This window comes from Dasypus novemcinctus, chromosome 1 (genome assembly GCF_030445035.2).
Source record: "Dasypus novemcinctus isolate mDasNov1 chromosome 1, mDasNov1.1.hap2, whole genome shotgun sequence".
NCBI classification, from domain to species: domain Eukaryota; kingdom Metazoa; phylum Chordata; class Mammalia; order Cingulata; family Dasypodidae; genus Dasypus; species Dasypus novemcinctus.
The window spans coordinates 205,808,733-205,830,043 of NC_080673.1; the positions used below are offsets into that span (position 1 = coordinate 205,808,733).

Genomic DNA, 21,311 nt, shown 5'->3' on the forward strand with positions numbered 1-21,311 from the left:
ATATTTTTTTAACTTCTTTGCCTTAGTTTCAATCTCCTTGTGTCTCTATGCTCCATTTGTGTAACTTCTTCAGACCTCCTTTCAGTTCATTCTCCCTCCAGGTAGGGCTAATCTGCTATTTAACCAGGAAGTTTCTCATTTCAAATAGGATATTTTCCATTTTTACAACTTTTACTTTCTTTTTACTAAGCAGTTTGATCATTTTTCATATTTCTTTTCATTAGTCATACTTTTTCTTTAAATGTAAGTAAAATGGTTTTTTTAATGTATCAATTTTATTGATACATATAATAAAGCATAGAATTCATCCAAAATATAGTCAATGGTATTAGGTATAATCACATAATCGTGCATTCATCACCTCAATCATCGTTAAAGCGTTTTCATTATTTCAATAATAATTATAATAAACATTCTTCACCTCTTGATGTATGCCTCTCCTGCTATACATAGCTACTACTTCTGATTATTCTTGCATAATTACTTAGTAAGGAATTTTATTGAAATATATTCATATACCCTATGATTTTTCCAAAACGTATAATCAGTGACTTTTAGTATAATCACAGTGCTGTTCATTCACCACCACAAAAAGTCTAGAACAATTTATGATTTGTATTTTGTAATTCTAGCACTCATCTCAGTCTGACTCTTGACTGCTGTTCCTAACAACTCTTGTTCATGGTGATTTCTTTCTTTGTGTGCTTTGTTTTTATTATAAGCCCACATTTTAAAAATTTTATCTGAAGGAATTCCTTGAGGACTGGGTGGAAAGTACACCCCTCAAGAAAGGATTCTATCTCCTTTTGCCTGGGGCCGGGAGGCCATGGGGAAGTAGGAATGCTAGTCCCCGGCCGATGATGGCCAGCCAGGATTACAGGTTATTGTGGAAGTTTTCTACCTCTATTTCCCCTTGCTTCCAAAACCAAAGTCAAGTGGGTGAGTGTTCCTCTGTGGGACTGGTTCACACTTCAGTGATGGTGTCATAAGAAGAGTGGCAGGAATGCTTACAAAGGGGATCCTACATGAAGTCCCCTCCCTGGGAGCCCTCAGCAGACTCTGGCCTTTACTGGGTCAAGGTCACTCCCTGGCCCCATTCTCTTCTACTTAAGGCAATGGTGTGAGAAGGACATGTGGACATGATTTAAAAAAAAAAAAAAAAAAGAGCCAAGCAGAGGCAGTGGGGATGGGAAGAGGCTGAGCTGCCCTCTTGTCCAGCCCTCGGGGCAGTCCAGGGGCCCTCCAATCTTTGAGCTAACCTAGTTCCAAAGGGCAGCTGTGCTTCTTGCCCTAGAATGGGAAAGGACCAGGGGAACAGGCAAGTCCAAGGCCCACAGATCCGTGTCTCACCGGGGCAGGGGCAGAGCTGAGGACAGCTCCTTCGTACTCGTTGCCCAAAAGGAGACGTCGCCTGCCCTGCTCGCATTTCCGCCCCTCTTCCAACTCGAGAAACTCTCCAGCTTCTTGCTGTGTTTCAGCTCCTTAAACTTCTCAGCCCAGATTTCTTCAGGAAGTACGGCCGATGGCCCTGCTGGGCCTGAGCTCGCCCCTTCTACTTACGGGCCAGGCCAGGCGCAGCTTCTGCTGCCACTTTTACTCCTGCTTTGTCATTTCTTGCTGTTCCATTCGCTGAAGCAGCTGCTGCAGTTCTTTGTGCTCCTCCCCTCGCCAGTGCTTCTTCAACTGCCTTTTCACGTCTCTCTTTGGTTTTGCCATACCCACTTGGCTCTGCAATTCCAACAGCTCCTCAAATCACATGTCAGATGTCTCCTTTTGCAAATCTCGGGCAGCTGCCCCAGGGTTCCAGGCCCCCGCCGTCCTCCCCACGGCACCGGCTCCAGGACCACCCCAAACCCTGCTGTAGGTCAAGCTGCTGGAGGGCAGCAAGCCACTGAGGGCAGCACGCTGCATTGCTCTCCTTCCCTGCGTTTCCCACTCTACCTACCCAGGGCCCTGCTCAGCTCACTGGCCGAGCGTCCACTCCTACACTGGCCTTGTTGAGTTTTTGTTGTTGTTGAGTTTTGCTCAATGGATTTGCCAGTTATGAGGAGGAATGAGGCAGGTACACAAACACCTGTTTACAGAGAAAGTCCATAGAGTACGTGTTTGGAAAGCAGCCCAAAGGGCGCGGGCGCTCCCTGGGTCGTGGGGGAAAGCTTCAGACGAGCCCTGAGTGGGGAGGCGCGGGACACCTGCCGCGACCGCGGCCTTCGGTTCAGCCCCCGGGCCAGCTGGCCCCTCCCTGGGCCTCTGCGGTGTGAAGGGAGGCCCGGGCGGTTCTAAGCTCCTGGCAGGCCCCTCGATGAAGCTCTGCCCCTCAGGTGACCAGCACGAATCAGCGAAGCTTCGGCCGGCCAGGGTCCTGGTTCTGAACTTTTCACTCTTTCTACGGAGTTGAGCGGAAAGAGGCCTTCAGCTATTCGCCGGGCCCGAGTACGTGAGTCCCCTAATCCTGCCCCAAAGGAACCCCTCAACGCACGTTCCCGGAGCCCGCGCCCGCTCTGAGCGAGCGGATCCACATCCAGCCCCAGAGGCCGCGGCGCGGTTGCCAGGGAAACGCGCACGTGCCTGCGCAGGGCATCCTGGGTCTTGTAGTCCGCCGACGACCTCGTCTCGGCCGGCCACTCCCAGAGGGACTACATCTCCCAGAAGGCAGCGCGGGGGCCGGCCGGGGCGGGGCCTCCAGTCGCTCCCCTAGCGCGGGGTCTCGGGGTCGGAGCCGCAGTCGAAGATGGCGTCGCGGGAGGCGGGAGCGCGGCTGTGCGGGCTCCGTGCGCTGTCACTGCTGTCGCTGTCGCTGCTGCTCGGGGTCGCGCCGGCCGCGGGCCATGGCGGCAAGTACTCGCGGGAGAAGAACGAGCCCGCGCCGCCCCCGACACGCGAGCCCGGCGGCGAGTTCCGGATGGAGAAGCTGAACCAGCTGTGGGAGAAAGCCAAGCGGGTGAGCGGGCGCGGGGGCCCGGGAGGCGAGGGCGGGGAGACCCCGGCCCGCGCCCGTTCCCCGCGCTCCGAGGCCCGCCGGCGCGAGGGGACGGAGTGGGTCCGAGTGGGGGCGCCCCCGTGGCTTGAGGCCTCGGCGCCCGCCGGACTGTCTCCTCCTACAGAGAAGGCCGTTTCCAAGCCCCGATCCTCGGCAGAGCCTCGGCCCGGGGTCCGGTGGGCGCTGTCACGTTCGCGTTTGCAGCGGGGCAAGAGAGAGACCCCGACGTGGTCTCCTGGGCTGCCGCCGATGTAGGGGCCACCCCTCCCCCCTCCCCGCTGGAGACGGTCCAGCAAGGTCAACTAGGACCCCCACCCAGCCGGTCCCTGCCCGTGGTACTCTTGCCTCGGGACGTAACCAGGGCCTCGGGGCATAACCGGGACTGGAGCACAGCTCTGCGTGCCAGCTCTTTCCCCTTTGTCTTAAGCCGTGCTGTGTGGACTAGGTCGTCAAGTAGATGATCTTGGGCCTCAAGGCAAGTCCCCTGCGGCAGAAATCGCAGCTGCGGGCAGGGGCTGGTTAATTTGGGCAAGGGGCGGAGCTAGAGCAAAGTAGAAAGAGATGGAATGGGTGAGACCCAAACCTGAAGGCTTGCTGCAGCTTCAGGAGTCTGGGCAGGTGGTTTAGGCTCAGCCTTTTAGAGATGAAAGATTGAAATCCCAGAGGGGAGAAAGGTGAAGCTCAGGGGGGGAGGGGGCGAAGCCCAGGGGGGAAACGGTGTCTCCCAGGGTCACAGAAGCCAGGAGCGGAATCCCAGCCAGCTTCCTTGCTGGGCGGTGACCTGGGCGCCTGGAGGTCACCTGGGCCACCTGCGCTCTTAACATTCTAGTAGGCTGAGGGTGGGTCTCGTGCGTGGGTGATTACAAACTACATGCAGCCCCGCCCTGGGCCTCAGAACCTTCATTTGGAAAGTGATGAGGCAGATTAGATAATCTGTTGAGCCGTTTTTAACAGGCGCAGATTGAGAAAGAGGAAATAATTTGAGGACTAAGAAAAGGGGAAACTTTGCAGGGAAGAACGAGGTGGGGAAGTGCAAAGGCTGGGGGAGAGCTGTGCGGGAGGAGGGAGGCTTCTCCGGGCCCACCCTCGCTCCCCAGCCGGCTCCTCTGGGGTTCTGGAGGGAGGCCCAGCAGCCCGGCCCCCTCGCCTGCGGGCAGCTGGTGGAGGTGGGAGAGAGCCGCACTGGAGAGCCAGGGGGCCTTCCTGGAGGGAGGAGCAGTGGAGGGAGGGAGCCTGGCAAGCAGCCGGGAGCAGGCCTGCCTGGCTCACGCTTGTCTCCCCGCCGGCCCCTGGTGCACCCCCCGTCTGCTGAGAGGCCAGGTGGGGGACCGCCATGGGGTGAGGATTGTGGAGCCCGTGCGCTGAGTTGGGTTCTGCTGGGAAATGCACCTGCTGCCAAAGAAGTCCTCTCTGCTGAACAAAATCTGAAGGTTGTCCAGGCGGGGGGTTACGACGTCCCTAGTGCTCATAGTCGCCTCGAGGGGACACGCGGACATGGTGGTCTTCTAGGCGGCGGGAGTTGCCCGGGGGAGGCGGCAGGCCGTGTTCGGGGCACTGTGCCCGTCCTCGCGATCAACGGCGCTGACAGGATTGGTCTTCGGCAGGGGTGCCCTTGAGCGCCGTCTCTTGCCGCAGGAGGGTCCCGGGCTGGGCAGGAGGCAGGGTCTTCCTCAGTGGGTCCAAGCAGAGAGCTGCCCGCTCTAACCTGCCCCCCACTGCCCTGCCCCCCGCTGCCCGCCCCCCTGGGGTGCGGCCTCGCAGAAGAGAACCCGAGCCACCGGCAGGTTGCACGCGAGTCGCGGAAGGGCCTGGCGAGGTCCCACCCCCCTCCTCCCTCTGTGGGCTGCGGCGGGGGTGGCGTGAGTTACCTGCCTCGACCCGCCTCGAGGCTCTGAGGGGCGCTGGAGACCACCGTGTTGCCCCCTTCCCCCTGGCACCCCACTTCTCCTCTTCTGGGGAACGGCCCGCTCCCTGCCTCCCTGTTGCGGCGTCCCTGACACGCGGCAAGGCTCCGAGTGGGGCATCGGAAACGCCTTGGGCTGTGGGGTCAGGCGAGGCCGGGGAGGGCCTCTTGGGGGCTTCTGTGCGGCCAGGTGGTTTCCAGGTGCTCTGTACAGGTGCTGGGCTTTGTGGGCAGGTGAAGGGCAGCCCCCGGGCAGCCTCATGGCCGGAGCGGGCGTGAGACCAGAGGGCCTGGGGGAGCTTTGGTGGCGGCCTGGGTGTTCAGGGGCGCCGGCGGCCCTGCTGGGCCGGGTTCCGTCCATTCCCTCCCCTCGGCCATGGAGCTTTGACCCGGGCTGGGCCTGGGACCGCCCTGTCCCCAGCAGCCTCGAGGCGGGGGGGGGGGGCGCCCTTGTCCTCGGCCCGGGGTCCCACGGCTGGGAGGGGTGCTGGGCGGAACACGCCCCTGCCCCGTGGTGGAGGACGTGGGCACCCTGGGGGCAGCTCCCAGGTCAGCACACAGGAATGGCACGTGGCCTCGGAAGCGTCCGTGTGCTTGTCTCCAAGTGTGTGGACTCCGGCCCGGCCCCGGGGAGAGGCCACCGCTCAGCGGAGCGCGAAGCCTGGTTCCCAAGCTCGGGGGCAGCAGCTCGGGAAGGGCTGCTGCTTCGCCTCATGGCTCACCCGGCAGCGCCTGTTGGCTGATTCACGGTGCTTTTTGGTGGTCTGTTCCTGTGAGCTAGTTTTCCTAAGCTGGAGCATCGCGGCTTAGCTTCACATCAAGGAGATGAGAGGGCCGGGAGGTCAGGTCAGTGCTCCCCTGGGACCCAGCCCTCCCCTCCCCTCCCCTCCCCTCTCCCCCCCCCCCTCCGGACTCTGGCTTTGGGCAGGACGGTCATGCTGAGCTCAGGCTTCAACTTGGAGGACGGCGACAGTGGCCTGGCTCGTTTGAGGGGCGCGGCCCGACAGGAACCCCCATGGAACCAAGCAGCACTCGAAGGTGCTGACGCTCCGGCTCCCAGGCGCCCCCCTGTGCCCTCCCGGGCCTGGGGCCTGACCGGGCTGGTTGGGGCGCTGCCGCACAGCGGGGGACGCTAAGTGCCCTGGGCGGGGGGTCCATGAAGGTCACCGTCACCATGTGAGCTGCCATGCTGCCACCTGGGCGTGCGGCCCCCCGCCCTGCCCCTGGCTCCCCTAGCCCTGCAGCCCCTCCCAGAACACAGCCACGGCTGTGCTGCCCCTGACCCCCCCACACCCTTGGCCATGGTGGCAGAGCCAGGACAGGGGCCTCAGTGTCCTTTGGCCTTGAAGTTCTGGGCCTCGACCTGTGGCCTTGGTGTCAGGAGCAGCCGCGGGCTGGGCGAGGGCTGGGGCAGCCGGGCGTCCCTGTGCAAGGGGCCAGGAGAGCGAGCTGCAGGCCCGCAGCGGGTCCCCGCGCCCCAGAGGCTGGCTCACCCCTTCCTGCCAGGAGACGCTCCTGCCCCAGAGTGCCCCGGCCAGGTAAGGCACGCTCCTTGCCTCTCAGCGGTGCCAGGTAGGTGTCCAGGAGATGGCCGCGGAGGAGGTGGCCGAGGGCCCTGGGGCGCTCGGGGCAGGAGCCTGGACGACACCGAGGAGGCGTGGGGCACACCTGCCCGGCACGGGAGATGGGAGGTGCGGTGAGGAGGTGCGCTGGCCGGGGTCTGCCTTCGGCTCTCCCTCGATGGCCTCCCCCCCCCCACCCTCCGGGCGCCCCGCGGGCCAGCCTGGGATCTCTTCCCACCAAGCAGAGCCGCCAGGTGTCGGAGGTGGGGGCCGCGCCCTCCTCACTGTCTCCTCCTGTCGGCCGTGGCCGTGGCCCTGGCCCCAGCTGCCCTCAGTGGTGACCCGTGCTCCCCGAGCGCTGGGCCCTGCTCTGGGCGCCCACCAGGCCTGGGCCCTGTGGCCCCAAGGTGAGCGCCTGGCTCCAGTACAGCCCGCCCCTGCCTCTGCCTGGCCCCCGGGGCCTCGGGCTCACCAGGGGCTGCACGGCAGCGGAGCCCATGCTGGTCCAGGCTGTGGTCCAGGCACTGCTCGGCTCCCGGTGCCCCTCGGGCCCCCCACCCCCACTGCCAGTCCGCAGGCCCCCAGTCTGGGGCCGGGAAAGAGGCAGGTGCCCCAGCCTCACGCAGGAGCCTGGGCCACCGTGCACGCCTGTGGGTTTGCGCTCTGCTCTCCCTGCCGAGCTCCTGCGTTTCCGCCGCCCACTCGTGCCCACTCGCGGGGACAGCCCCTCCTTAGCCCAGCTTTGCTCAGGTGTGGCCGGCAGAGGCCGGGTGAGCTGCCTGCTTGGCGGGGAGGTCACCTGGTGGTCGAGCTCAGAGCCGTGGTCTGGGGTCTCCCTGCCCTGGGCCCGGCTCAGACCCGGGGACGCAGGGGCCACTACAGATAGGCTGCAGGGCAGGCGCAGGGAGAGTGTGGAGTGGGCCCGGGGTCCGGGAGTGCAGGACACACAGCCTCAGGTGGCCCAGAGGACCCGGCGTCCGGCACAGGAAGGGCGGCCGTTCCCGGCATTCCTTGTGTTCTTTGAATATTTACGCCAAAAAGGTATTTGCCAGAGCATCTGAAGGTGACGGAAGGATCACGCAGAAAGCGCAGGGTCCCATTTTCCCATCACTCGCTGTTAGCGAGGTGCCCTGACCACGACACGGGATGCAGCCCGGGGGTTGGCAGCAGGGGGGCTCTGGGTGCAGCTCTGGGCTTGGCGGTGCCTTTAATTCCAGTGACAGCCTAAGACGCCCACTGGGACCCCGTTTGAGCTTGCAGGTCGGTGCTGGCAGCGCCCAGACACCGTGCGCCCCCACCAGCCCAGCACCCGGCGGAGGAGGTGGGTCGGCCGCCCCGCGGGGACGGGTGAAGGCGGGACGCCACCCCAGGTACGCCCTCACCCTGCCGTCCCCCTGCCCCAGGTGCTCCCTCGCCCTGCCGTCCCCCTGCCCCAGGTGTGCCCTCTGCCCCAGGTGCGCCCTCGCCCTGCCGTCCCCCTGCCCCAGGTGTGCCCTCTGCCCCAGGTGCGCCCTCGCCCTGCTGTCCCCCTGCCCCAGGCCCCTAGGCAGAGCACCCAGGGTCCCTGCCCGTGCCAGCGGGTTGATGAGGGTGAGACGGTCGATGGCAGGGCCCTTGGAGGCGCGTCGCCAGTGTCTTCAGAAAAGGAAGCCCCCGCCCTGTGACGGGGCCCAAGGAGGCATGGGGCCGCCAGGAGAGCCATCCTGGCCCGGCTGCGTCCCCTCAGGCAGGCGCCCTGGGCGCAGAGCGGAGGGCCTGCCCCTGCCCCTCGGCCCCTCCCCTCCGACTGCCACGGCCACTCGTTGGCAGCTCCGTCGGTTTTGGGACCCTTACTGGTTTCCTGGCCTGGACACTGCCTGATGGGTGGGCTCTCACTCCCCTGCTGCCACCTGCTCACTGAGAGTCCCCGTGCGTCGACTGTCCAGCCCGGCCCTGAAGGGCAGCTGTGCCACTTGGGATGCCCGCGGGTGGCCTGCTGCCTTGAGACTACAGGAGCCTGGGGCACCCCTTCACAGTGCTGGGGCCTTGGGAGGGCCACCGCCTCTAGCAGCCCTGGCCCTAGCGGGGAGGTGTCTGTGCGTGGGGGGTGTCCTGTCAGCTACGGGTTATTTCCAGGGCCCAGCGGGTCACAACTGGGGGTGCAGCCCCCCTGACTGGCCGGAGAAGGCGGCGCTGGCCTCGGGCCTGGGCCTGTGGCCCCACGACGCAGCCCTCCCGTTCCCACTGGGGGGTGCGGGGTGCTCCCGGAACTGGGAGAAATGAGCGGCAGAGGGTCTGGGGGGCCAGAGCGGGCAGCTCGGTGCCAGGCCAGCAGCCCGCAGGCACACGCTGCCCCCCGGTGGGTGGGCGGCTGCCCAGCCTGCCACAGGAGCCCCGGGCTGTCTTGTCTGGGTTTAATTCTGAAAAGATTTTTTGGCAAGTTTTTCTGTAAGTTCGGTGTCTGCTGCCCTTTGTGGATTCTGTGTTTTTTGAGGTACTGGGACTGAGTGCTGAGCTTCAGGCCTCGTACGCGGGAAGCGGGCGCTCAACCACTGAGCCACATCCGCTTCCCTGAGTTGGTTCCTTGGTTCCTTTTACTCGTTGTTTGGTTTTGTTTTTAGAGGCACCTGGAACTGAACCCAGGACCTCCCGTGTGGGAGACGGGCGCTGGGCCACTTGAGCCGCATCTGCGGTCCTCCCATGTTTTTAATTTGCATTTTACATGTTGTCAGGGAGACGCCACACCCCTGCCCCCTCCTGTCCACCACCCTTAGGCTGTCGCCGGGTCCCATGGGGTGCCGCCTCCCCCCACTGTTGCTGCGCAGGCTGCAGCCAGCGGGCGGTGCTCAGGAAGCTGAGCTCCCAGGGGCCTCGGCGCCGAGGCCGGCGGCCCGCACCGCTGTGCTGTGCTGTGGCTCTGGGGTTCTCTTGCACGCACGTGTGAGATCCTGGGCCCCACCTGGGCCCCGCTCCCCTCCCCGCCCCCGCCACGCCTGTGACCCGGCTCTCTTCTCCCCCAGCTGCAGCTCTCTCCTGTAAAGCTGTCCGAGCTCCACGCGGACCTGAAGATGCAAGAGCGGGACGAGCTGAGGTGGAAGAAAGTGAAGGCCGAGGGGCTGGACGAGGACGGCGAGCGGGAGGCGGAGCTCACGCACGGCCTCAGCGGTACGGGCTCGGGCTTTTGACGAGCAGGGAGGCAGCCCCACAGCCCGGGGCGCTGGCTTCTTGCTGAGATCCGTGGGCACCGCGTCGGCCTCGTCCGAGGTGCGCCGTGGGGTCCCAGAGCGGGCTCTGGCCACCCCCCCAGGACAGCGCCTCGGGCGTGGGGGCCGCCAGGTGCTGTGGGTGCTGCTGGCCCGCAGGAGCGCAGCCAGGGGCCGTGGTGCAGGGAAGGGAAGCGGGCAGCACAGCGCCCTCCACTGCACACGCGGCGGCCTCAGCAAGCGTCCGGGGGCCGTGGAGCCCCTCGACAGACCCTCTGCTTCCTCCTAGTGATCCTGGCCAAGTACGGTCTGGACGGGAGGAAGAACGCGCAGGCGGTGAGCAGCAACTACGTCAGCGAGGACGAGGACGCGCTGGGCGACCCGCGGCTGGAGAAGCTGTGGCACAAGGTGCTCCGGGGCGGGGGCAGTGGGCAGCGGGCATGCCTGCCGTTTCAGCCGCCAGCACCCACCCTGGTCACGGGGACCTGGGCATGCAGGGGCTGCGCTGGGACGCAGGTGCCATGTTCTGCAGTTGCTTTCTCTTTCCTGGGAATCTTTTCCTTTCCTGCGTAGAATGTTCTTTGTCAGAGGAGACGGGATGGGGTGTGGCCAGGCGTGGGGTTCGTTCTGTTCGACTCCTGGTCTGACGAGTCTGTCCTCAGAGTTGCTGATTTCAGAAGTGGTGAGGAGAGAGCGTGGTGCTGTGTGGCCAGCACGAGGCTGCCTGCCCATGTGTCCCTCCGGGAGAGCAGCACAGCCAGGGCTGGGATGTGCCAGCCTCACCAGCCAGAGCCAGGAGGGCCGGGGGCAGCCGGGCATGGGGGGCGGGCTGGGGGCAGCCGGGCAGTGGGGACGGGCCGGGGGCAGCCGGGCATGGGGGACGGGCCAGGGGCAGCCGGGCATGGGGATGGGCACAGGGACAGGGCAGCAGGTGGGGGGAGGTGGGGCTGTAGCCATGCTGCTGCCCACCCACCCCCGCCCCGGGTCCTGCGCCTCCGCTCTGCGGCCTGGTCTCGTGGCCCCCCTGGCCACGGAGCTTTGGCACGGCTGCGTTTGACCTGCTCGGTAGCCTCTCTGCGGTTTGGTGTCAGTTCCTGCCTGAACACGCCTCATCATCAAGGGCCGGCGGAGGCTGAGGGGCGTCCCGCTGCTGACCCGTCGGGGCCGCCACTGGCTCGGGCTCACTCGTGCCACTTTGTCCCCTCAGGCCACGTCCTCCGGCAAGTTCTCCACTGAGGACCTGGAGAAGCTCTGGCGGGAGCTGCAGCATCATAAAGAAAAAGTCCACGAGTACAACGTCCTGCTGGAGACGCTGAGCAGAACTGAAGGTGCGCCTGGCGCAGATGCCCACCCCCCCGCCCCGCCCCTGCGCGGGGGTGCCCCAGGGCCGCTTCCTTGCACATCTGGCCAGTCCCCTGCCTGTCGGCTCGCCGTCCTGGAGCCAACTGTGTGTCTGGTCCCGCTGAACCTCCTGTAGCGTTGGGTCGGTGCCGGCTCCTCCCCGTCCCCTCTCCCCCAAATCCAGCGGCGCTGCCTGCGACGAGCGCAAGCGCGACCCGACCGTTGTCTTGAACGCGGCGCGGCCCGCACCCCGGTTCTCCAGCGATTCTTAGGGGAGCCCCGGGTGGGCTGCGGCTGTGGGGGCCCGAGCGCCTGGCCAGCTCCCCAGGGCGTGTCAGGAGGCGCTGGCTTCTGCCTCCACAGAGATTCACAAGAACGTCGTCAGCCCCCCGGAGGGCACCCTGGCCCAGGACTCGACGCTGCGCAGCAAGCACGCCGAGCTGAAGAACAAGCTGCAGAGCATCAACCAGGGCTACGACCGCCTCAGGAAGCTCAGCCACGGGGGCTACGGCAGAGACAGCGGTGAGCCCGGGCGCGGCCGCGGGGGGTCTGCACGCGGGAGCGCGTGCCCGTGCGTGTCACCGCCTCCTGGTGCATGAGCGCGTGCCCACGCATGCCGGCTTCCCCTCAGCGCAGGAGCGTGTGCCCGTGCGTGCCAGCCTCCTCTCAGCGCGGGAGCGCGTGCCCGTGCGTGCCAGCCTCCCCTCAGCGCAGGAGCGCATGCCCGTGCGTGTCGCCTCCTCCTGGTGCTTGAGCGCGTGCCCGTGCGTGCCAGCCTCCTCTCAGCGCGGGAGCGCGTGCCCGTGCGTGTCGCCTCCTCCTGGTGCTTGAGCGCGTGCCCACGCATGCCGGCTTCCCCTCAGCGCAGGAGCGTGTGCCCGTGCGTGTCGCCTCCTCCTGGTGCTTGAGCGCGTGCCCGTGCGTGCCAGCCTCCTCTCAGCGCGGGAGCGCGTGCCCGTGCGTGTCGCCTCCTCCTGGTGCTTGAGCGCGTGCCCGTGCGTGCCAGCCTCCTCTCAGCGCGGGAGCGTGTGCCCGTGCGTGTCGCCTCCTCCTGGTGCTTGAGCGCGTGCCCGTGCGTGCCAGCCTCCTCTCAGCGCAGGAGCGTGTGCCCGTGCATGCCAGCCTCCTCTCAGCGCAGGAGCGCGTGCCCGTGCGTGCCAGCCTCCCCTCAGCACAGGAGCGCGTGCCCGTGCGTGCCAGCCTCCTCCTGGTGCATGAGCGCGTGCCCACGCATGCCAGCTTCCCCTCAGCGCAGGAGCGTGTGCCCGTGCGTGCCAGCCTCCTCTCAGCGCAGGAGCGCGTGCCCGTGCGTGCCAGCCTCCCCTCAGCGCAGGAGCACGTGCCCGTGCGTGCCAGCCTCCTCTCAGCGCGGGAGCGCGTGCCCGTGTGTGCCAGCCTCCTCCTGGTGCTTGAGCGCGTGCCCACGCGTGCCGGCCTCCTCTCATCGCGGGAGCGCGTGCCCGTGCGTGCCAGCCTCCTCCTGGTGCGTGAGCGCGTGCCGGCCTCCTCTCAGCGCGGGAGCGCGTGCCCGTGCGTGTCAGCCTCCTCCTGGTGCGTGAGCGCGTGCCCACGCGTGCCGGCCTCCCCTCAGCGCGGGAGCGCGTGCCCGTGCGTGTCGCCTCCTCCTGGTGCATGAGCGTGTGCCCACGCGTGCCGGCCTCCTCTCAGCGCGGGAGCGCGTGCCCGCGCGTGCCGGCCTCCTCTCAGCGCGGGAGCGCATGCCCGTGCATGCCAGCCTCCTCTCAGCGCGGGAGCGCGTGCCTGTGCGTGCCGGCCTCTCCTCAGCGCGGGAGCGCGTGCCCGTGCGTGTCGCCTCCTCCTGGTGCGTGAGCGCGTGCCCGTGCGTGCCGGCCTCCCCTCAGTGCGGGAGCGCGTGCCCGTGCATGCCAGCCTCTCCTGGTGCATGTGAGGCCTCCGGGTGGCTGAGCCGCGTCCCTGTGCCCACCTAGTGGCCGCCCTATGAGTGGCACCGCCGGCTCCTCTCGCCTGCTAGCCAGAACCAGCGTGGGGGCGGAGAACACGTGCCCTGGGCGGCGCCTTCCAGCCTGGCTCCCCTCTTGGCCGGCACGTGCGGAGCTCCCCTCCTCCCCTGCCTCTCTCTGTCTCATGCACTCTTTTTTCCCTTTTTCTTGTTTGTTAGTCGCATGCTTCTTTTGGCAGTTGGACAATTTTATTTTTAGCCTGTATCATCCCTGTAACGTTTATAAAACACGCATTTAATAATCTTTCTTCCCCACGTGTATCCATCAGGAAAGCCTGGTTATGCGGCAGTAACGAGCAGCCCCATTGTCTTAGTGGCTTAGAACAAAGTGTCTTCCTTCCTCGCGTGCCGGTCCTCCGTGGCCGCCCGTAGTCTGCCCCGTCTCTCCTCACTCGGACCTGGGCTCCCGGGGCCCTGTATGGGGCTTTTAGCCCCTGGAGTCACCGTTCTTAGCGAGCTGCTGCTGATTCTTTTCGTGTCTCCACCCAGCAACCCGAGCCCTGACCGTGCCAGGTGCTGCCCAGTGGCGGGAGGCAGCAGAAGGGGGAAGGTGCTGCGCCTGCTTCCCCCGAGGCCGCCCCGCCTAGCCCGGAGGTGGAAGGGCCTGCTCAGGGCAGGTGTAGCTCAGTGGTCAGGCGCCTGCTTCCCATGTGCGAGGTTCCGGTTTCAATCCTAGTACCTCCTAAAGAAAAAAGAAAGGGCCCTGGGCTTGCCCCTGGCCGCCCTCGCCGGCCTCCCTGGCCCGTAGCGCTCCTGCGTAGCTTTGCAGTGAGGAGTAGATGAACCGGGTGCGAGGGCCAGCGCGCAGCAGGCGGCCGCTCTCCCCGCCGCCCCTCCCAGCCAGCCAGCGCCTCGGCCCCTCCAGCTCGGTCCCCCAGTCCACCCAGCAGTTTTTCCCTGTCAGCCCCACGTCCATCAGGTCCGAGACAGGAGGGGGTCAGCAGAGAGCGCAGGCGGAAGCAGCTCTGGGAAGGAGCCGCGCGTGGACCCGCTGGGGCAGTGGTGGAAGTACAGGCCTCACACTCAGCGTCAGGACAGGAGAACAGCCTGAGCCCCCCGCTGCGCTGCAGGGCACGTGGAGGCGCCCCTGAATTCCCTGAGCAGCTCCCTGTCTCCTCTCTTCCCGCTCGCCCGCGCCCACCGGCCCCCTGCCTCTCACCGGCTCACTCACCCGCTCTGCCTTTGCAGGCGGGAGCCACAGTCCGCGCTGGCGCAGGGTGGCAAGCGCCTTGCTAGCGGTGCAGGTGCAGGTCAGGTGACTGGGACAGGGAGGGGCAGTCGCCTAGACGAGGGGAGCCCGTGGAGGCCTCGTGGTGGGGGTCTTGGCGGGGAGGAGCCGTGCACTCACCCCTCACGTGGCCCTCGCGGGGTGCTGAGCAGGCTGTGCTGGCACTGGGGCGCCACTGAACCTGCCGCTGCTCCCCCTAGAGTTTGAAGAACCCCGAGTGATCGACCTGTGGGACATGGCCAAGGCGGCCAACTTCACGGAGAAGGAGCTGGCGTCGTTGCGGGTAAGCAGCGCACGGCCTGTCGCTTGGCAGGCGCCTGTCCACGGCGCTCCGGAGGGCGTGGGCGAGGCCTGGCTGTGTCCCTCTGAGCTGCCCAGAGCGGGCAGTGGCCGCCCCACCCGGAGCACGCGTGGGCTGCTCCACCTCCGCGCTTTCCCCCTCGCCTCGAGTCGAGCATTCCCGTGGGGACCTCGAGCATGTCCAGGGCAGCTCCGCGGACGATGGGGCCTCCAGCCTCCATGAGACGGAGTGACCGGTGGGGGGGACGGTTCTCTGCAGCGCTGGACGTGCTGAGTGTGGGGAGGCAGAGGAGGGGTGGGGAGCGGGCGGCGCGAGCGGCGCGAGCGGGATCGCCTGTCCACGTGGCCAGCATGGTGCGTGAGCGCCGCCTCTGCACGTCCTGCCCCGGGAGCTTTCCCGGCAGTGACCGGTGGGCTTCGTGCCAGCAGGTGAGTCAGGAAAGGCTGGGTCCGAGGGGCGGGCGCGGGGAGGGGGGCTTCAGGGAAGGGGTCTGTGCCAGGAACGCCGTGACCACGCCCCAGACCGGGTGGCTCCCAGGCTGTTTATCGTCACAGGGTTCTCAGGGCCCGAGGTCTGAGGTCACGGCGCTGGCGGGCCGCGCTTCCTGGCGTCCACAGCCTCCCCTGCTCACAGCTGCCCCGTCCATGGCCTCTGTCTCTCTCCGTCTCATCCCTCCTCCACATCCGCTCTCCTCTGCCTCCGGGGCCTTCAGCCCCACGGCTTGGCCTCGCCTGGCCAGCAAGTCTTCTGAGGTCACACCCAGGAAAGGGGGAGCACTGGACCGTGGTCGTGGTTCAGTCCCCAGCAGTCTGCCCTCTGTACCCCCAAAAGGCATATTTTTCCAAAATCCAAAATCCATCCATCCCGTCCCAACATCCCAAGAGCCTGAAGCTGTTTTGAGAGCACCTCCAGCTGCTAATCTCTTCAAGAGAAGTCTTGGGGCAAAATCCCTTTCTGTCTGTAGGCCTGAAACCCTGAGCAACTTCCCTGCTCCAGAAGGCTGGCGGGCGGCACGGGGCAGATGCCCACTCAGAAGAGAGAGATCGGGAGGGGAACGGGTCCCGAGTGCCATGCAAGTTGGAGACCCAGCAGGGCCAGCCCCCTCGTTCCCAGGTCACAGCGCCAGCCGTGGCTGTGCTGGGCCGTCCAGGCCTGCTGGCTGGCATGGCCCCAGGGGGGCTGCGGGGAAGCCCCCACCCCTCCACAGAGCCCCCCACCCGGGAGAGCGCTGCAGCCAAGGCCTGCCCTTGACCTCGTTGGCTCTTCATCTGGTCCCATCTCCATCCCTTTCAGCCAAGGTTTCTGCTTACAAAATTCTCCAGAACCTCATCAGTCGTGCGTGGGGTTCGAGTTCAGAGCCGTCAGGCCTGAGGACCTTCCATGGCTGCCTCCTGGAAAGCCGCATTTCTCCCCTGGGCTCCTGAGACGGGTGCCTGGATCTGAGTCCTGTCTAATCTCAGCAGGGGACTCTAGAGCCACGCCTTCACAGGGAGCCCCGTTATCTGGGGGCTCACCTCCCAGGAACCCAGGAGGGCGCTTTCAGGACTGCTTCTGGCCCGAGTCTCAGAGCACGCTATCAGAGAGGCTGAGAAGCTTCCAGATCAAGTGCTCGCTCCTTTGTGCTTCACAGTTCAGTCCTCAGTTTACCTGTCTCCTCCCTCATTCTACCAGAGGCAGCAGGGGGCAGCCAGGCTGCACCTTCCACACACAGCTTGGAAATCTCAGATTGCCAAGTTCATTGCAAGTTCTGCCTCCCATCCAGCATCAGAACTCAGTGACGCCAAGTTCCGTGCCGCTTTACAACAAGGCTCGCCTTTCCCCAGGGTCAGTGACACATTCATCGTCTCCTGGAACCCCACTGGAAGCGCCTTCCAGCTCCGTGTTTCTAGGAAAGTCTGTCCATCCCAACATGGGTGTTCCCTGAGACGACGGGCGCTTTCTCCGTGCTCTCCTTGCCTCTCTGAGCCCTTCCCGTGGTCATCTTCCCCGTCTGTCTCTTCCTGTCTCTTCTGGCAGTCTCGACTTTCTGTCGAGCCCCTCAGCCTTCTTCCAGCCTCTCCCCTGGCCCCGTTCACGTCTTCAGGCCTCTGTCACAGCAGCGCCACCTTCGCTGTCTTTTGCTGGGCCTGCCGTGACCAGTACCACACACCAGTCTGGTTTCCGTGGCAGGAACCCTTCCAGGCTGTAGGTCCAGCCCACGGTGGCGGGCCCTGCTCCCTCCAAGTCCACAGCGTCACTGCCTCGCCTCGCGGCCGTCCCTCTCTTCCTCACGTCTGAGTGCTGTGTTTCCTTGGCTGGTGGACGTCACTCCTGCTGGATTAAGCCCCTGCTCCCCGCCAGTTTGGCCCCACCTTCGCCAGCCCTGTCTTCAAGGTCCTTTCAAACTGGGGTCGCGCCGCAGCGCCGGGGTGGCAGCTGAACCTGTCTGCGGGCAAGCCCACCCGGCGGCAGGGCCAGGGGCGCCAGTCTGGGGTCTGGGGCACGAGCGCTTCTGCGGTGGGGGTGGAGGGTTGACGCGGGGCCGAGAAGGGCTGACGAGAAGCCGAGACGGCGGGGAGCCGCGGGTTCAGAGCACGGGGCCAGGCACGTCCACGCGCTCCCGCCGTCCATGCGGGACGCGCGGCGAGCAAGGTGGGCGTGGCCCTGGCCTCGGTGGACTCGGGACCCTATCGGGCCAGCACCTGGTGCCGTCCGGCAGGGCGCAGGCTGCGCAGAGTGTGGACGCCTGGCTCAGGGCAGCCCACTGGCACGTGGGCCGGGGGCCCATTGGATCCAGAGCCGGGGACGCCTGGGGAAGCCAGACCAGTGGGCAGAGGGCCAGGGGCCGGTCAGTGTGGTGGTGGGCCCGCTGGGGGCATGAGGGGCAGCGCCAGTGACGGGGGCTGGGGGCCGTTCAGAGGCCCGGCCTGCTTCAGAGTGACGCGAGGGAGGGGGCACCGGCCGCCAGTGCTGGAGCGCGTTGGCGTTGGGGTGTGGGCTCCACTCGAGGGGGCCCAGCGTGGGGTCCCTTCCGCGCGCTCTAGACGTGCTTCCCCTGCTTGGCATGCGGCAAGCCCCGCCCCCGCCCCTGCCGGCTGCGCGCAGCGCCCGCGCCTGCCCCTCCCGGGGTCGCTCTGCAGTTTCTGTGTCGCGCAGAATCCAGGCCCACCTGGCGGGGCCCAGCCTGGCGTGGGAGCCGAGGGCTGCGTTCCGGGGCCTTTGTGCGGCCAGGTGGCCCCGCGGTGGCCGTGAGAAGGGGCTGGAGGAAGCCCGCGCCTCCGTGTCGTTCCAGGAGGAGCTCAGGCACTTCGAGGTCAAGATTGAAAAGCACAAGCACTACCAGCAGCAGCTGGAGACGAGCCACCAGAAGCTGCAGCACGTGGAGCGCACGGGGGACAGGGGCCACCTGCTGCAGAACAAGGAGCGCCACGCCCTGCTGGAGGAGAAGACCAAGGAGCTGGGCTACAAGGTGGGGGCGGCCACCGAGCCTCAGTGTCCCCTGCGGGGCAGCGGGTGCCCCAGGTGGGACCCCAGGGGAGGCCGCGCCACGCCTCGGAACCGGACCCTGCTTTGCAGCCCCTCTGCGCGCCTCTGCCCTGCCCTCGCCTGCGTCCTAGGTCAGGGACGGCGGGTGGGCCGCGGTCGGTGGGCCATGCCCACAGGCGCCCCCAGCGCACCCCGCCCCAGCCTGCTGTCAATGCGCGAGTCACTGGACTGTCGCGCATGAGGACGGGGCCGACTCGTGCTCCTGTCCTCCTGTCCTCCTGTCCTCCTTGACCCCTTTTCGTCCCTCCCCACGTGCGAGACGCCCTCTCGCCGGCGGCGCAGGCAGCCCTGGCTGAGGCCAGAGAGGCGGGCGCTGGGCTCCGCTCACCCCGCGGCGGCGTGGGCGCTGGTCTCAGGTGTGGATGGAGCTCCGTCCTGGCTGCCCGTCTCCGGGGGAGGCGGGGTCAGGAGGACTAAAGCCCCAGGGCCTCGCTGAGCGGGCGCGTGCACCACCTCACCCCTGCGCGCAGGGGCTCGCCCAGCAGCACGCTGCCCTGGCGTGAGCTGGCCGCGTGCACACGAGGCTTCCCGCTGGGTGGTGGCCGCGGCTCCCGAGGGTTCGGTCCTGTCCAGGGGTTTCTCTGAGACGAGACCAGGCGGTGGTCCCGCAGGAGGCCGGGCCCGTCCCCCAGGCGGTGGTCCCTGCCGGGCGGGGGCGCTCCGGGGAGCCTGCACTTGGCGTTCGGTGCCCCCTGCCACCAGCAGCGCTGCTTTTAGCCCTTGTCAGGGTCCAGCCCCCAGCGACGTGGGAAAATGCGCAGCCTCCTGAGGCGCAACCCGGGGCGCCTCCTGCTTCGTCCCGGGTGGTTGCAGGGGCGTGGAGCGGGCTGGGCTGGGCAACTTGGGTCAATCCGCAAGTCAGGCAGGTGAGGAGCGAGTGGAAGGGCCTCCGGTTCAGGCTAAGCGGGAAGGAGCAGAGCGGGATAGAAATGAGCCCGTGGCCCAAGGGGACGCGACCAGGGAATTTGCTTACAAGTGCGGAGAAAAGTCCAGAAACGGGTGACATCGGCTGCCTGCGGAGGAGCTGGGGGCTCGGGGCCAGGGTGCGCGGGTGTGGGGAGCTGGTGCCTTTTGGGTTTGGAGCTACATGGGCCTGTTACCAGTTAGAAATGAAACCTGAAAGGAAGGACGGAAGAGCTGGTGGGGCCGGGCGCTCGGTCTGTGCGTCCATCTGGCCGTGGGGCGGCCAGCACAGGCAGAGCCCGCAGGCCGTTCAGCCGCAGGCAGCCTTCAGCGAGCTTCACCCTGCGCCCTGGGCTCCTCGTGTCCAGGAGGTGGCCTGGCCTGGAGGGTGCTGGGCACAGGGCTGTGCTGACAGGGACGTGGGCCACAGCGGTTCTCCCAGGGGGTCCAAGGCTGGCTCCAGCCCGCCCCGGCCAGGAGGAAGGGTCTTGGGCCGCTCTGCAGGCTCTGTCTACTGCTCTCAAAAGCAGCAGCTGCAGGGCAGAGTGTTTCCTGTCTCAGTGTCATCTGCCGTGTGCGGCTTGGGTTTTTTGTTAGTTTTTTTATTTTTTTTTAAGACGTATATATTTCTCTCCCCTTCCCCGCCGTCGTCTGCCGTCTTGTGTTCGTTCACCGTGTCTTCTTCTGTGTCCACTTGCATTCTCGGTGGCACCAGGAATCTGTCTCTTTTTTGTTGTGTCATCTTGCTGCGTCAGCTCTCCATGTGTGTGGCGCCACTCTTGGGCGGGCTGCACTTTTTCACACTGGGCAGCTCTCCTTGTGGGGAGCACTCCTTGTGCGTGGGGCTCCCCTATGCGGGGGATACCCCTGCGTGGCAGGGCACTCCTTGTGCACGCATCAGCACTGCACATGGGCCAGCTCCACATGGGTCAGGAGGCCCTGGGTTTGAACCCTGGACCTCCCACGTGGTACGTGGACACTCTACCTGTTGAGCCACGTCCGCTTCCCCACTGCTTGGTTTTAACACTTCTTGGGGCAGGGGTTTCCAGTCCACACTGGGCTGCTCTGTGGCCGACGTGGCAGATCCTGGCTGGTGGGTGACTGCAAAGCCCGATGAGCAGAGCGCGCTCCTGTCCCCTCAGGCCTGACCAGCCGGGCTCGAGAATGCGCTCGTAACGTGGGTTTGTGCTGCTCCGCGCAGCTCACGAGACGCTTTCCCTCCGCAGGTGAAGAAGCACCTGCAGGATTTGTCCAGCAGGATCTCGAGGGGCCTCCAGCACAACGAGCTCTGAGGGTCTTGCGGGCAGCAAAGCCAGCTCTGGGGGCAGAAGGAGCCTCTGGAGGCGCGGCGTTTGGGGGGCACGGGCAGGGGCCGGGACCACGGCGGTGGCGGCTGCTGGGCCTGCTCGGACGTCCTCAGGAGGCGAGAACTTGTGAGTCCTTGGCTGCCGGCGCTCGACGGGGACCTCGGCTCCCGCGTGAGTTGGGGGTCATCAAGGCCCCGTGCAAGTGTGGGTGCCACCCACCCAGGAGAACACGATTCTAGCCCCCGCGGAGCCCGTGGTCCTGTGGCTGCAGCTGCACGGGTAGTGTCACGGCCCCTAAGTCTGCCGCTGGAGAAGCCCCATGCGTCAGTCCTGGGCGATCCGGCGCAGTATGTAACTGTCAGGGCCCGGCCAAGGCCCCGGCTCGTTTCGTCTCGTCTCCCTCACGCACTGCTGCTGTCCTCTGGCCCGAGCTGGCCTGACTGAATAAACCGTAGAAGCAGGAGGTGCTGTGTTCTGTTTTTGCCACTCCTCTCCTCATTCTCTCCTTTGGCCCCCTCCTCACACCCTGTCCCAGGAGCTCTCGGCTCCCTCCTGGTGAGGGGCGGCCCTCACGGTCCCTCTGCCCTCCAGGGCAGAGCATCGGGAGCTCTGCGTTAGCAGCAGGGGCTGGGGCTGCTAGGAAGGGCGCTGATCGGGGGTAGAGGCCGGCTCGCGGTTAGCTCCTCACGCGTCTGTGGCCCTGAGTTGGAGCAAGATGGCGGTGCCGCCCGCAAGGGCTCACCTTCCTCTTCCTCTCCAGGCCTCTGGGGCTGAGGACTCACCTTCCTCTCCCTCTCCCTCTCCCGGCCCCGGGGGCTCAGCCCCTTCCCACCCAGCTGTGGCTGGAGGCCCGTTTCTCTCCAGGCCTGCTCAGCCGCTTGGGCTCCGGGCCCTGCAGCCGCCAACTCTCAGGGAAGGCTCCTCTCCCGGGGCCCCTGCGTGTCGCGGGCTCTCCTTGCGCGTCTGCTGCTGAGGGTCTTCTGAGTGTGTCTCGATTGCGCTCACGAGGGGGCGGGGACTCCCCTCAGTCACCCTCATGACAGTCGAACCCAAGCCCTGGTCTTGATTTCATCAATAAATGTAAACCTGTGACTTTAT

The 21,311-nt window shown here is 65.7% G+C and overlaps 1 protein-coding gene across 2 annotated transcripts; it reads left to right on the forward strand.

Annotated features, from left to right (window-relative positions):
• Nucleotides 1-2,696: 2,696 nt before the first annotated feature.
• On the forward strand, nucleotides 2,697-20,676 carry LRPAP1 (LDL receptor related protein associated protein 1). 2 transcript variants are annotated; one of them, XM_058301311.2, is made up of 8 exons: nucleotides 2,712-2,941; nucleotides 9,445-9,589; nucleotides 9,917-10,035; nucleotides 10,835-10,955; nucleotides 11,332-11,490; nucleotides 14,378-14,460; nucleotides 17,750-17,926; nucleotides 20,133-20,676. In XM_058301311.2, the coding sequence occupies exons 1-8, from the start codon at nucleotides 2,732-2,734 to the stop codon at nucleotides 20,196-20,198; spliced, it is 1,080 nt and encodes a 359-aa protein (XP_058157294.1). In that variant the 5' UTR covers nucleotides 2,712-2,731; the 3' UTR covers nucleotides 20,199-20,676. The 2 variants fall into 2 exon arrangements, with proteins under 2 accessions (XP_071073585.1, XP_058157294.1); XM_071217484.1 differs by lacking the exons at nucleotides 17,750-17,926; nucleotides 20,133-20,676 and adding an exon at nucleotides 16,150-16,845 and having other exon boundaries at nucleotides 2,697-2,941.
• The last annotated feature ends 635 nt before the right edge of the window (nucleotides 20,677-21,311 follow it).

Excerpts from the sequence above, each read along its gene's own strand:
- LRPAP1 (XM_071217484.1), top strand. The coding sequence starts at position 2,732 with ATGGCGTCGCGGGAGGCGGGAGCGCGGCTGTGCGGGCTCCGTGCGCTG. Across the intron at positions 9,590-9,916 it reads GCTCACGCACGGCCTCAGCG|TGATCCTGGCCAAGTACGGT; the intron begins GTACGGGCTCGG and ends GCTTCCTCCTAG. Across the intron at positions 10,956-11,331 it reads GACGCTGAGCAGAACTGAAG|AGATTCACAAGAACGTCGTC; the intron begins GTGCGCCTGGCG and ends CTGCCTCCACAG.